At 44.2% G+C, this 14685-nt stretch overlaps 1 protein-coding gene across 3 annotated transcripts in view; it reads left to right on the top strand.

Moving 5' to 3' along the window:
* MTA1 (metastasis associated 1) overlaps positions 1 to 14685 on the top strand; it is a 721937-nt gene that overhangs the window by 540812 nt on the left and 166440 nt on the right. For all 3 annotated transcript variants that reach the window (XM_086937146.1, XM_086937145.1, XM_086937147.1), the window contains exon 16: positions 12780 to 12932. In XM_086937146.1, the coding sequence (XP_086793272.1) occupies positions 12780 to 12932 (153 nt within the window). The remainder of the gene's footprint in view (positions 1 to 12779; positions 12933 to 14685) is intronic.

Below are 14685 nucleotides of genomic sequence, written 5' to 3'. Positions count from 1 at the left end.
AGGGACCTGCCTCTGCAGCAAACACAACAAATTTGTGAAATGAGCTTACGGTTTGCTACAGAAAAACTTTAAATGGGGACAAGTTATCTGAAGCGACCAGGGAGAAACACACGACTGGTATGGAGAACAGCCTTGACACGGAGAAACAGGATATTAAATGTGATACACCTATGAACTGGAAACCTGTGACCGTCCTTTGTTAAGGGATGCTTTTTTTTAATAAGGATTTCTTTATTGAACGTTTCAGACAGTATGCCATACATGCAGTTACATGTAGTTAAGGGATGGTTTCCCTTGCTAGAAAGAAACTTGTAACTATCCCCTTTTGATATATTGTTGGCTGTCACTTGGCAACCCCATGTCTCCCAATGGGCTCGATTTAATATCCATAATGTCCAAACTAGTATAATCCCTGCACCAGAAGGCTGCAAAAACGGAAGACCGGAATAATGTGCCCTTCTCTAGTAGGGGATCTCCATTGATAGTCATAAGCTTTTGAATAGTTTCGTCCACGTGCTAGAGTCCGGGAGCACATTATCATAGAATATCGTCTTGAGTGTAGACGTTCGCCTTTCTTCAGGAAGGCCTGTAGAAACACTTGAGATAGAACAGAATATGCAGCCTAGTAAACAGGCTACATTGGAAAAATATTTCAGATTGTGTTTACTGAATAGTTAAAATTCCCCTGAATATGTCTAATTTTGAAGTAAAAATTTCATAAAACAGCTTAAATCTCTCTCACAAACCATTTTTTTGTAAAGATAGAAGATGAAGGATAGCAGAACAGTGTAGCCCCATAGACTGCCATTATGTGATTTTTAAACCCTGTTTGCTCCTTTAGGGACTCTGAGACCATCAGTGTCCCATCATGCATAGCAGGGGGCTGTTACCACAGTTTTCATTTTTTGCCACCTGGTGACAGGATCCTGGGGCAGTGAGCTCGGCCTTTTAGGCTTTTTTTCTTCAAAGTTCACCTGTGGAACTTTGCTTTCTTTGATTCTCTCGACATCTTCTCTCCGTTTTAAGGCTTTTCTGACTGAATTTTGAGACCTATGGTAGAAAGAAGTTCAAATCGAACCCTCACAATGCCTGCATACTCTGCCTTCTATCTGCACATGTCCTGAGCAGTGCTAATGCTGCAACAGTTTTTCTCATTGCACCCTAAGGGAGAGGGAAAATTTGTCTTCATGGCACGGAAAAACAGTGCAGACAGGAAGTCAAGTCTCAAGGCGAGACCTCTAAATGAGGAGAGGGTGATTCCCCTACCAGGGCTCTTGCATCTGTAGGACGTGGAAGGTCCAAAAAGAGTGCCAGCCAGAAAGATATGTTTTCTGATTGACGCCAAGGGATTCAACGCCAAGACCAGGTGCAGCACCTTCCAGGACTGGATCGCCATCTTGGCAAGGTTGACATGTGGCGTGGATGCACTCTGCAAGATCGATGTCGAGGAGCATATCCATGTAAGACTTGGCATCTTTTTGGTGTGTTCCCCTGAGTTTTTGCTTTCTGACCTCCAGGTTTTGACTCTGTTTTTGTTGGCGGAGTCTTTCTGCGCACTTTTCTCACTGCTGATCAGTGGTGAAGTGCAAGTGCTCCTGTGGCGAATTGTGTTATAGATTGGTATATCCATGATTGGATATTGGATTTACTTGTTAGTCGCTGGTAAAGTGCACTGAGTGTGCAGGGCCTGTGATTCAAATGCTACTAGTGGGCCTGCAGCACTAATTGTGCCACCCACGTGAGTAGCCCTGAAAATGTAACTCGGACCCGCCATTGCGGAGTCTGCGTGCAGTTTGTAACTGCCATGTCGACTTGGCCAGTACACACACACTTGCCAGTCCCTCACCTCCCTTTTCTTACATGTCAGCCACCCCCAAGGTATCCCTGTGAGCCGGGTACCGTGTGTGTAAAAGGTAGGACATGCCCTGGTGTGTGTGTGGCATGTCCTGATGGCGAATAACGGCCAATGTAGTTTTTCGCTATTGCAAGGCTACCTGTTCATCATAAGACAGAATGGGGAGCTTGTTTATAACATCTTTTAAACATAACTGGCTCGGGGAATTAGGTGGGCAAATAAAGTTAAGTATGCCTGAACTCAGAATCTAAAGCTGCATCTTTCAGTGAAGGTGATTTTTACATTCTGTGTTTGAAAATACTACTTTTAGAAAGTAGGTATTTTCTTGCTCAGTCATCCTGTGTGCCTCTGCTGGAATGAGGATTGCCTGTCTGGGTTTTGGATTACAGAAGGCTGGGGAGCAGGAGTGGCTCCAGATAGTCTAGGTGGGTCAGGAAAGGGCTATATAGACCTGGGCTGCAATTGGGGGGGGGGGAGGAGATTTCCTTGCACCTCAAAGGACCTGGTCTGCCTTGGACCATGCAGTCTCCACCTCCTGCCAGGAGGTCACTCCAGAGACAGCAGAAATGATTCTGGCTGGGCACAGACACTCTAAGAGATCAAATGATTTTGGGATATGAATATTGGGACTCAGACCCCTGAACTTTCAAACTCTTTTGGACCAAGAAGACTGCCAAGAAGGAGAGCTGGAGAAGCTGTGAGGAACAACTATCACTTTGCTGTGTGCTTTGCGGTGTTGGCCTGCAGTGGCTGCTTGTGTTTTGGGCAGTGTAAGGACTGGACTGGGCTGAACTTTCTACAATCTACTTTTGTGAGTTTCTCCAAAGGCTTGAGGTAGAGCTTGCCCCCCTGTTCAAGAAGTCTCAGGAACAGCAAAGACTTCAAGTTCTTCTGCCCTCGGCACTGTGGACTCTGTTTTTTGTGCTGCAACAGAAGGGAAAGCAACCTGACACCGTCTACGATGCTGCTGCCGACTCACTGTCCTGAAGGCACCGCAGAGGGCACTGCCGCAATGCGACCCTGGTCTCCCTGACGACGCCCGCTGATGCCGCCACCGAGCCGCTGCTCGCACCGTGACCTGTGAGCCCCGTACTCTGCACTGCCTCGCTTCACGACGACGCCTTGGTATCCCTGACGATGCCGCTCCATGCCGAAATCGACACTGCTGCTTGTTCTGTGGTTCGAGGGCACCGCTCGTAAAGTTACACAACGCACTGCTCTCATCCTGCATCGCAGCCTTGGCCTGCCGGCACCATCGACTCCAGATCGTCAGCCGACGACAGCACTTCAGCAACGACTTCGCCGCTGCTTGCACACGACCTGCAGCACCGCGGCGAGCATTGCATTTACTTCACAACGCGACCCTGGTCTTACCGACTATGCCATATGACGCCGCCACCGAGCCGCTGCTCGCACCACGACCTGAGGGCACTGCACCGCAGCACCCGACACCTGCCGACGCTCCTGACTTCAACAGAGAGGAGTTCGATCTGCAACACGTGTGACTTAGAAGGCCCAGACGACTCATGCACCGACCTCCGTAACCGATGCCGGCGGACGCCTTGCTTCCGGAAGCTCAACGAGAGGTAGCCCCACCCTGCATTTCTAAGAGTTACTGTTTGCGGGTCTTCCCGACACTGTAACTGGTGTGGTGTCCTTTTGTAGTGCTTACACTGTATTACTGTTGGTTATGTGCAAATGCTCTACACACTGCCTCTAAGATAAGCCTGACTGCTCGTGCCATGCTACCAAGGGGGTGAGCAGTGGTTATTTCTGCCTCGCTTTGGCACATGCACTAGCCTACCAAAAATCCCATTTCTAACACATGTTGAGGCGAGATGATGATTGACGCCAAGGCGGTTCGATATAAAAGCATTTGAGGAGTTCCCCTTCGTGGGGGAAGTTGACGGCAAAATCCATCTCGACCTCAAAGACACAAGAAAAGAGGAGAAAGAGTATAGGCAAATGATTCAGTGTACTTGAGGACATACTCTCCTGGTTCCCCTGTAGAACTTAGATTCTCAGTCTCCACCAGCAATGTCCTGCCTCCTCCACCTCCTCCTCTTCTAGCGCCAATACCTCCTGTAGCATCGCCAATGCCCATATCACATTCCAGAATGCTATCAGTCACACCATCACAGGCTTCATTCAAGGCATTCATTTGCTAGGTTCCTTCGCCATTGGAGGCATAGACCATAGTCCATGGTTTGTAGTGGGGCAGGACCATTATCAATACCAAGTCAATACCAGTTTCTTCCATTCGGCCTCCAGTCAGCCTTCTCGAAGTGCATGGCATTAGTTGCTGCTGATCTCAGGAGGCACCGAATCTTCGTCTATCCCTATCTAGATGATTGGTTAATCTAAGCGTCTAATTCATAGGAAGCTTAATGGCATTTCAGCTGGACATGCGATCTTAAACGGTTGAGTCTTCATATCACCACAGCAAGTCAATCTCCACCCTTGGTCAGACTCTGCAATACTTAGGGGCCACCATGGACACACAACAAGCAAGTGTTTCCTTCGAAGGAGACACTTTCATCGATACATTGGAATGATCACTCTCTAATGAAGCTCCATGGCCTCATGTATTTTTCTTACTCTAAATGCACGCCTCCACATGCCTCCCCTGTAGGAATATCTTGAGGACCAGTCAACAGGCAACCGTGAAGACAAGATTCTTTTCCCCCTCAAGTTAAGCAGTCTCTGACATGGTGGTTCTCTTCGACCAATCGCCTTCAAAGGATGCCTTTCCACCAACATACTCTCTCTCAAACCATAGGTACGGATGCATCGTTACTGGGGTTGGGAGCCCACATGGATCTTTTTGAAATTCAAGGCACATGGTCTCTGAAGGAGATGACCTATCACATCAGTCTCCTCTGGCTCCCGGCAGTACACCTTGCATTGAAAGAGTTTTACCTGTCATTCAAGACCCAGTCCCTGCTTGTTCAGACATACAATACGACCACCATGTATTACCTCACCAAGCAGGGGGCACGGTCTAGACCTTTATCCCATGAAGTCCAAGCAATTTGGAATTATCTTGTAGCCAGAAACATGCAGATCACAGCAACCCACCTCCCAGGTGTTCAAAATGTGCAGGCAGATGCCCTCCGGGTTCTGCAGGAATATCATGAATGGGGCCTTCACGACAACGTCGTGCAAGACATCCTCCGTCTGTGGGGCTCTCCGCACATCAACTTGTTTGCCACTACAGAAAGGAATAAAAATGCCAAGACTTCGCCTCGAGGTACTTCCAACCAGGGACTCAGGCGAATGCCCTATGGATTGACTGGTCGGGCAAATTTCTTTACGCCTTTCCACCAATCCCTATGATCCCGGCAGTCCTCCTCAACCTGTCCCACCTTATCCTGATAGCCCCAGAGTGGCCACGTCAATGGCAGTTCACGGACCTCCTTTACCGGTGACAGCGACCACATCTCAAGCTGCCATGCCGACCAGATCTGCTAAAGAAATTCGGAGGCCAGGTGGTTTACCCCAATCTCTCCTCTTTTAATTTGGTGACCTGGCTCCTGAGCTAGTGCAGTATGGACACTTGAATCTGCCACAAGACTGCATGGACATCCTCAAAGAGGCTAAACTGCTGTCGACCCATTCAACAAATGCCTTCAAGTTGAAGAGATTTTGCATTTGGTGTTCCGCCAATAACATAGATCCTATTACTTGCCATGAACATGTAATTCTTCCCTATCTTTTCCATTTGTCAACATCTGGCTTGCAATGCCTCTCCATATGAGTCTATTTGGCTGCACTCACTGCCTACAGAAAATGTCCTTCACAAACCTTATTTTTCACAACTCCAGGATTAAGGGCTTTTTTTAAAGACTAAAAAAGATTTTCCCCTCATATTAGGCATCCTTCCGCTCCCTGGAGGCTTAACATAGTCCTTTCATGACTCGTGCAGGCCCCTTTTGAATCTCTTCATATGGTGTTCCTACAGCATCTCTTGTGGAAATCTGCTTTCGTTGTAGCAATTACATCAGCTCGTAGGGTTAACTAAATTCAGGGTTTATGCTCTCACAAGCCTTACACTGTCTACCACTCTAACAAAGTAGTTATGAGGACCCACCCTAAATGCTTCCTCAAGGTAGTTTCGGAGTTTCATGTTGGGCAAATAATTTAATACTTTTTTTCAACACACTTTAATTTAGGCTGAAAGAACTCTTAATTCCCTGGATATAAGAAGGGTCCTAAAGTTTTATCTAGACAAGACTCATGACGTACGAGGTTGTCTATAAATTATGGCCCGGTCCATACAGGTTTAGCCACTTTCAACTAATCCATCTTATGAGGAATAGTGTCTTGCACTCTTATGCTATCAAAAAGCCAACAGGACCTTATCAGCTAGACATATGGCCCACTCTAATAGAGGCCAAGTGGCTGCTGTCGCTATGATGAGAAACGTCACAATAGCGGAGAACTCCAAAGCAGCTACTCTGAGGTCTGTTCACACATTAACCAAGCATTACTGTTGGATTTGGATGCTCAAGCAGATGCTAAAGTAGTACAAGCTTCCCTCAGAAACGTATTTGCTTAATTTAATCCCATTGTCATTCCTCTGTTGTTTTCCACCACTCTTGGACGGGAATGGCTTGCTATTCTATTTTTACGCTTATTACGATCAATGGAGATCCCCCTACAAGAGAAGGATTAGTTTATTTCCTGTAACTCCAGTTCTCTCGTAGGGGATTCTCCATTGCAGGCATTAGCGACCCACCCGCCTCCCCGGTTGATATAATGGAGGATAGTATTGGGGTTTCCCATCACTAATGCATTCCTTAAAAAAAAACAGAGGCAACTGCCACCTGCCAGGCATGATGGGATAAGTTTGGTCTCTGAGGCCTTAAACGTGCAGACATGGTTAAAAACTCATATAATGGCAGCCTGTGGGGCTACACTGTCCTGCTATCCTTTATCTTCTCATTTTACCAAAAAAGGGGTTGTGAAAAATGTAAGCTGTTTTATGAAAATTTCACTTAAAAACTATACATATTCAGGGGTATTTTAACCCTTTTGTAAGTACAGTCTGAAATATGACTCCATTTTAACCTCTTTTCTAGACTGCACATTATGTTCTATCTTAAGTATTTTGGCAGGCCTTTCTGAAGAAATGGAAATGTCTAAACTCAAGAAGATAATCTATGAAAAAGTGCTCTTGGATTCCCGTACATGGGCGGAACTATTCAAACACCTATGACCTAAATGGAGATTCCCCTATGAGATTACTGGAGTTTTGCAGAATGAATTCTGGTCTAGATTCACATGATGTGCTTTATTCAGCCATCTAGTAGTTGAGTTCAGAATTCTCTGTTGGGTTCTTTTTTTAAATTTTTTTATGGCAGTCGTTGACCACCATTTGGTGCTAGGCCCATCCCTTGTGTGACGTCAGAGGGCACCCCGGAAGTTCCTGTGCGAGGTAGCCATCTTCCGATTCTTTTTTCCACTGTTGGTTCTGGAAGTTTTGAATGAAGTCCCTGACACAATGTATGATTAGAGGAGAAAAAAACATTCTACATAGATCAAGATGGCCCTGGAGAAGGAGAGAGACCTCCGGTTACCTTTCCCCGTCGGGGTACCCTGTCAGAGCAATGACTACGGCGATGTACCAAAATGAGACAAGATAGGGGCCATGGAAAAAAGCCCCTTTCAAATGTAGCCCTTATTGCCACCACACATTTGCGCAATGCAATTGTACGACATCTGTAACCTCTGCCTCTCTAGGGATCACAAGAATAAGGACTGGGAGGCCTGCATTGTATTCGTGTTGAAAACTATCAAGGCCTGTATAAAGCAGAGGGAGGAGCACCATGCAGCCGTGCTCGTCTGGCAGAAATAGCAGGTATCGCTGAGGGACTTGAGTCTCTCAAGCGATGAAGATGAACAGGGGGCGACTGCAGAATCAAAACACGAAGGATTGGACGTTGGGATCCTCGAATGGGCCGCCGAGAAGTGGCGTACTATGAAAAGGACGACCAAGGACATCGAAAAGAAAGCAGAGAAGGTAACTAAAAAAAACCCTTGCCCATCAGATATCAAGAACTTCGAAAAGAAGGCTTGAAAGGCAGTCCAGGTGTCAAAGAAAATGACGATGATGGTCAGCGGCATCCGAAAGAAACCCACGGATTCCATGCCTGGGATACCCACGAGAGTATCTGCCCTGCTTCAGGCCAAAAAAGCCCTCAAGATTTAAACAAAGAGGTGCCCAGAGGCAGAAATAGCAGCACTCCTTCAATTTAGAGTTTGAGGTGCTAAAGGAATTCAGAATTCATGCGAAACCCTCCACTACCACAAGGGCTGAAGAGTATACCCTCAAAGCTCTAGCAACACCAGAACCTCACAAAGAGGATGTCGATGACCTCGACGTTCCAGAAGAGGAGGAAGCTACAGGAACTTTCGAGGAAAAGTGGAATGACCTAGACACACAAAGCCCTGAAGAAGAGGTCTGTAGCTATCCCTCAAAGTCTTCACCACCAGACATATATGTGTGTGTGTGTGTGTGTGTGTGTGTGTGTGCGTCTGCGTGTGTGTGTGTGGGTGGGTGGGTGGGTGTGTGTGTGTGTGTGTGTGTGTGTGTGTGTGTGTGTGTTCTATAAAACCTTTTACAACAGCCTCATCAAAAGAGCAGCTGATACTGTCAGTGTCCCCTTAAAGGAGGAAAAAGGAGACTTGTGTTTCCTCCTTGAAACATTAAGACCATCCACAAACGGTACACAATACCTTTCAGTGCTACCAAGCATTCTGGACCAGGGCAAAGAGGCTTTCAATGAACCTGCCGCAGCACAGGGAGTTACCCCAGGGGTTGAAAAGAAGTACAAACCCTCCACAAAGGACCATACATTCAAGGGAATACACTGGCTGAGTCCATCATTGTTACAACAGCAGGGAGGTGAGCAATGCTCATTCCTCCACTGGTCCGTCTCCAGAAAAGGAAAGTGAGAGCATGGACAAGGTGGGGAGGATGATCGAAGAGAAGGGCGCTATACAATGGTGTATTGTTAATTTTAATGCCCTCCCCAGTAGGTATGGCCATCAACAATAGGACGACATAGAGGAAATAATGACCAAACTCCCCGAAAAGGATAAGAAAGGAGCCAAAACAGTAATACAGGAGGGAAAAACATAGCAAACACCTGCCTGAAATCAGCTCTAGATGCAGCAGACACAGTCAGCAGATAAATGTGCACAGGTACAACACTAAGAAGGCAGGCCTGGCTCAAAATAGCGGGTTTCAAACAGGAAGTGCAGACACCCATAATCAACAAGCTATGGGAGCCTTTCAGTACAGGGGCACCTTCAAAAGGAGAGGTTTTAACCACAGAAGACCTACAGGAAGGGGGGACTTCTCAGTAGGGCCGCAACAACATATGCAAGGCAGCGGACACCAGTCTTGCCAACAGTTGGGATACCAACCCTGGCAGCAACATTCAAGCATTTTCGTGGCAGAGGAAGAGCCAACGGGCAACCCTCAAGAGGGGCAGGAGCAAACTCAAGTGACTTGCCTATAAAGAAGGACCCCTCACACAACACTAGTGGAAATCAGAAAGGCGCATTACCCACAACAATGGGAACATATGACTACAGACAGTTGGATTTTAAACTTGGTGCACCACAGCTATTGTATAGAACTGATAAAGAAACCTCCACCAAATCCATCAAGGAAGAAAAAGGTCTGAACAGAACTTTTAAAATTGATGGAGGAAATAAATGAACTTCTAGAAGAACAAGCGAAAGTACTAACAAGGGAAACTACTCTCCTTATTTCTTGGTACCAAAGCAGGATCTTGCGTTAAGACAATATTAGATCTCAGATTAATTCACAAATGTATTTGCACGCAGCATTTAAAAATGACAACCCTAAAAGAAGTAATCCCACAGCTACAAAAAGCAGCCTGCATTGCAAAAATATACTTTAAGGATGCCTGTCTGCACATCCCCCATGAATCTAGCACACAAGAGATACCGCAGGTTCATCGATGCGGAGCCACACTACCAAGTCTAGTTCTTGCCTTTTGGAATAAAATCTGCACTGAGAGTTTTCATAAAGTGCGTTGCAGCATCCCTAAGAAGAAGGGGAATCCACGTCTATCCCTATCTAAACGACTAGTTGGTGAAGGCAAATTCAAAACAAAGATGTTGCATGCATTCAACAGGTATTCAAACCGCGACAAGGATTAGTGTTCTCCATAAACCACACAAAATCCTCAGCAAAACCAGAACAGAAAAATATCGTCCTCGGAGCAAGATTGAACTCCAGAATTGCACAGGCATACCCGACCAAATGAGGATACAAGCAATGAAAGAGAACACTCGCCTCTACCAGAAGGGACAGTCTCTGACAGTGAGGACAGTTATGAAGCTAATGGGCATGATGGCATCATGCATCCGCTCATTACTCATGCACGTCTACAGATGCGCCTATGAGGTTGCATTGGAGATGTCTTAGAAAGACTCTAGATTTACTACAGTGTTCACTAACAAAACCTCAGTTAATGGGGAAAATTGCCAATCAAAAAGAACATAATGTAGCATTCTTGCTCTGCTATATCAGGACCTCAGTTCCAGTGATCAATGAGTAATACTGGGCTACTCGTTTGGAAGATGGGAAGTGGTTTCGTTCTAGTTAAAAAATAATAATAAAATACCAAATACTTAACTAGACAACAAGAGTACACAACCAAGTTCAGTTAATGGTAGTGTGTTGTGACCAGCGATAATACACCATAACCAGGAAGGACAAAATTCTCGGCCCTAAAAAAAAAATTAAAAAAAGAGCCATTGTCCCAAATGGCTTCAAAGCTTTTCAACTAGAGCAAATTTAGTCCTGGGTCAGCAAATGACCTCCAAAAGGACCCAACATATCAACATTGGCAGTTTGCAGTCAAGACTTTCACTTGCAGGTACGTACAGAAACGAGCGCATCCACTGGAACAAATTCAATAGCCACAGTGGGAAGTCACTTCTTTTCTAAATAATGAAGGATCACTAGGAGTAGTTTTGCAGTTTGAAGAGTTCTGGATTCACATGCATTATTCCACCATCTAGTGGTTGGGTCCAGGAATTGTCTGTTTCCCGTTTTCTATCTTTTTTTTTTTCCCGTCGTGGGCGTTGCCGACCACAGTTTGGTGCTATGTCCATCACTTGCGTGACCTCAGATGGCACCCAGGAAGTTCCTGTGCCTGGTTGCCATCTTCAGATTCCTTTTTCTCTTTTCCCTTCTGAATAAGGGCATGTCTTCACTCTTCTTGTTGGTAAGTTTTTCTTTTTGCTTCTACGTGATTTCTCCTCCCACCTGTTTGCTTTCCTCCTCTCTGGGGAGGTGGGTGGGTCGTATGCGACTCCAGAAAACTGTTAAGGCTGAAAAACTACTCCTATTGTTAAGTAACCATTTCGTTTTGCAGCATGAATCCTTTTCTGGATTTACATACTGTGCTTTAGATCATGAAGCAGCTTCCCGTTCCTTATGATGGTTGTGGTGAGATGTGGAGGAGGACCTTGCGAACAGGTGCTGAAGTACCTTTTGTCCCACCTGAGCTTCCTTTGTCATCTGTATACCCACACAATAATACTTTGTAAAATGTGTGGAGATGCTCATGTAGTGGCTGCACATATAGTGTCTATTGGCAAATTGGCCATAAAGGCTAGGGTTGCCCCTATTTTCTTTGTTGTGAGTTCTTCGTCATGTATTTAATGTTTTTCCCGCTGAGGAATAGCATACCTGAATTGCTTCTGCAGTACAGTGTGCAACTGTCACCTTTGTCACAGGTGCACCCTTGTTGTACTTGGAATAAGAGACGAAAAATGGATTCCCTTTATGGAATTGTTTTGGCTCCTGTAGATAGTATGACGTGTTATTTCTAGTCATGTTTGTGGGTTTTTGAAGAAAACTGGTAGCTGAATGTTTTGATTCATGTGGAATTTGCTACTATCTTGGGTACGAACTGAGGGTTGATCCTTAGGACAATCCTGTCCTTCTGTATTTGCATGTATGGGTACATAACCTTTTGCGATAACTCATGATTAAGTACATTTTCCTTTTAGGTGATTTGAGCTCATTTGTCTACTGTACAATTGAATAGCTGTTTCCTTGCTTAGGCGCATAAATATTACAATAGTGCTATTGTTGAGAACAGCCTTGCCTGTGACTATCACGTCCGCTATCAAGTCAGTGAGTTTAAGGCTTTTGCGTTCTCATCAATCTTGGTGTTTAATAGTCAATGTGTCAACTATGCCAGTCTGTTATTCACTCAACAGTCATTTCAAATTACTGGATCCATAGTTTAGAACGCCAGAACATGTTAGAGTATGAATGTGAGAAGTGCTTTGAGGTTTTGCATAAAGCAACAAGCATGTAGGAAAAGTAGCAGCGACAGGAAAACAACCAAGGCCCCTCATTGTGAGTTTGCCATTAATAAAATGCATTAATATGTGGAAATAGTGGATCTAGACATAAATATGAGTTTGCCATCTCTTTTAAACAGCATATGCCTTCCCAGTTAATTTATCAACTGCTTACCATATTCTGAAATAAGGAGTTATGTTATGTTATGTTACTGTTTGTTTTGTAGAGCGCTCAGCTGCTCCAAAGAGCGTCCCGGCGCTAAAGATCATCACACCAAATACCAGCAGCAAACAAACAGCCATAACAGAAAACATAACCAGAATTAACCATAACAGCATTACAAAGCAAACAGATAGGTTTTAAGTCCTGTGTGAGATTTGCTAAGACTGAACCAAGTGTGCAGTGGAATCTGATTAGGCAAGAGGTTCCCTTTATAGATCTTTGGTTTCAGTTTCCTATCCCCATATGTTTACTCAGTGCCCCCATTAGCTGGTCAAGTAGCATAACCTAGGTACTCAGTTGAAGTTTGTTGGGTTGTAATGTGTTCTGTTCTCTTCCAAACAGAGACGCACCCCTGTCCTCCAAAGCCAGACCATGCAAAGAGCCTTTCCAGTAATATAAATAGCCTTACTCCTGCCAAGTCAGCATCTGTGATTAACAGTGGATCGCCAACCATTCTGGGCAAAAGAAGTTATGACCAGCACAATGGAATGGATGGTGGGCATTTTACTGTTTTGAAATATTCATTGCATTTTGTACCTTTCTTTTACCAATGTTTTTTCCTTTTAGTGTGAAATCATGGGTTATGTATTAAATGGGGCCTAGGAACATTAGTTTTCTTTATAGCACTCTACTTTGTAGAAGTGAAACTGTCTGTTCTCTGATGCATTGTGACTGATACAGGCACACACAAGTTTTTATTGTTATTGTGAGCAACTTGTATGTTTGTGCAGTAAAAGGCACGTATAATACTCAAGAATTCTTAAGGCTAATTTAGTGTTAGAGCTTTCATATATTAAAAAAAATGCAAGCCTCGGGATATTTTCTGGGTGGTCCTGTGCATGTGTGTTTACGGAATATGGTAGGTTGATGGTCTTACCTTCATGAAGCACACATTAGTACATAAAGTGAAAATGTGATTGATAGCTGTTAAATTATGTTGTGAGATGGATATGTAAGCTTTTCAGACTTCTGTGCAAATATCTATATTTGCACAGAAGTCTTTTGAAAAGACAAACAGACTCTCATCGTACCTCTCTTTCACTCTTGTTTGCTACCTTTACGTTTTTTTTGTTGAGTTGTGTAATTTATCATTATTCCCATATTATGTTATTATCACTTAACATCAGTTTTTGTGTTACTGTTTGTTGAGGAGCCTAATCCTTTTCTTGCTGAAAGAAAAATACATATAGGTTTCCAGTTCTGCACTTTATTTTTTACAGTATTTCTTGTTTTCAAGGTCTGATTTTGTTGGCTTAAAATTGTTCTGAAATCATATCAATTTTCAAACTGAAAGAAAATTGAATCATTCTTTAATCTTTTATTCCATTCCTTCTATTGACCCAATACATGGCCATGAAGTGCATCCATTGGTGCAACAGTTAAGAAATGTGTCCAGTTTGTTAAATCTCACCAGTACAGAGATCAATCTTTACATTTTGCTAAATTTCTAGGCCAAGCGCTGTTACGTCATGGCTTGGGCAGTATGCTTTGAATCTCACATTCTGAAATGCATGTGAAATGAATTAAGTTTGCTGTGTTTTACCAATACAAAAACTAAGCCAATTTCCAAATCCTGAAAACAAGCATTGACGGGTTTCAGTCAGAATGACGCACACTTCCGTACCCAGCTCTCTTCTTTATCTTGTCTACTGACGCTGATATTCACAGATAGAAATGTAGTGTCTTTTATTTATCTATTAATATTTATTTTAAACAGTACAGTAATAAACTCAGTACCAGCTGTCAAGTTCACAGCAATCCATACAATAGTATATTGTCACGGTTTGTGTACATACAGATCCGATAGATCAGTTACAGTGAGTCGGACTATTAGATTCAACAAAGGAAATCATCCCATAGGTCTGTTTTATTACACATTAGGCAGAGAGGGAGGTCACATTCTCTTAAACATTACACTATTATTCCAGGTTTGCTAAAAGATTAGGGATAACCTGCTTGTTGTATACATGCACACACTTTTGGTGGGGGAAGGGGGGGCAAACTAATGCCTTGACTCAGCAAGTAAGCTTGCATTGGGGCCTAGATGTTATTCGGCCTAGTGGATTGTGGGAAAGTGGATGTAAAAGTATCAGACATGACATTACTAAAATTCTGGTCTTTCAGCCAGTCATAAAATCCTGGGCACGATTCACTACATTAACATATTGCCGCTCCTCTTTTCACCAACAGTAGATTTTGAAAACAGATGGAATGTCTCATATGTACGCCAGTAGAGCTATCCAGGGGC

This window comes from Lissotriton vulgaris, chromosome 9 (assembly GCF_964263255.1).
Source record: "Lissotriton vulgaris chromosome 9, aLisVul1.2, whole genome shotgun sequence".
NCBI lineage: Eukaryota > Metazoa > Chordata > Amphibia > Caudata > Salamandridae > Lissotriton > Lissotriton vulgaris.
This window is presented reverse-complemented; position numbering and strand designations above follow the sequence as displayed.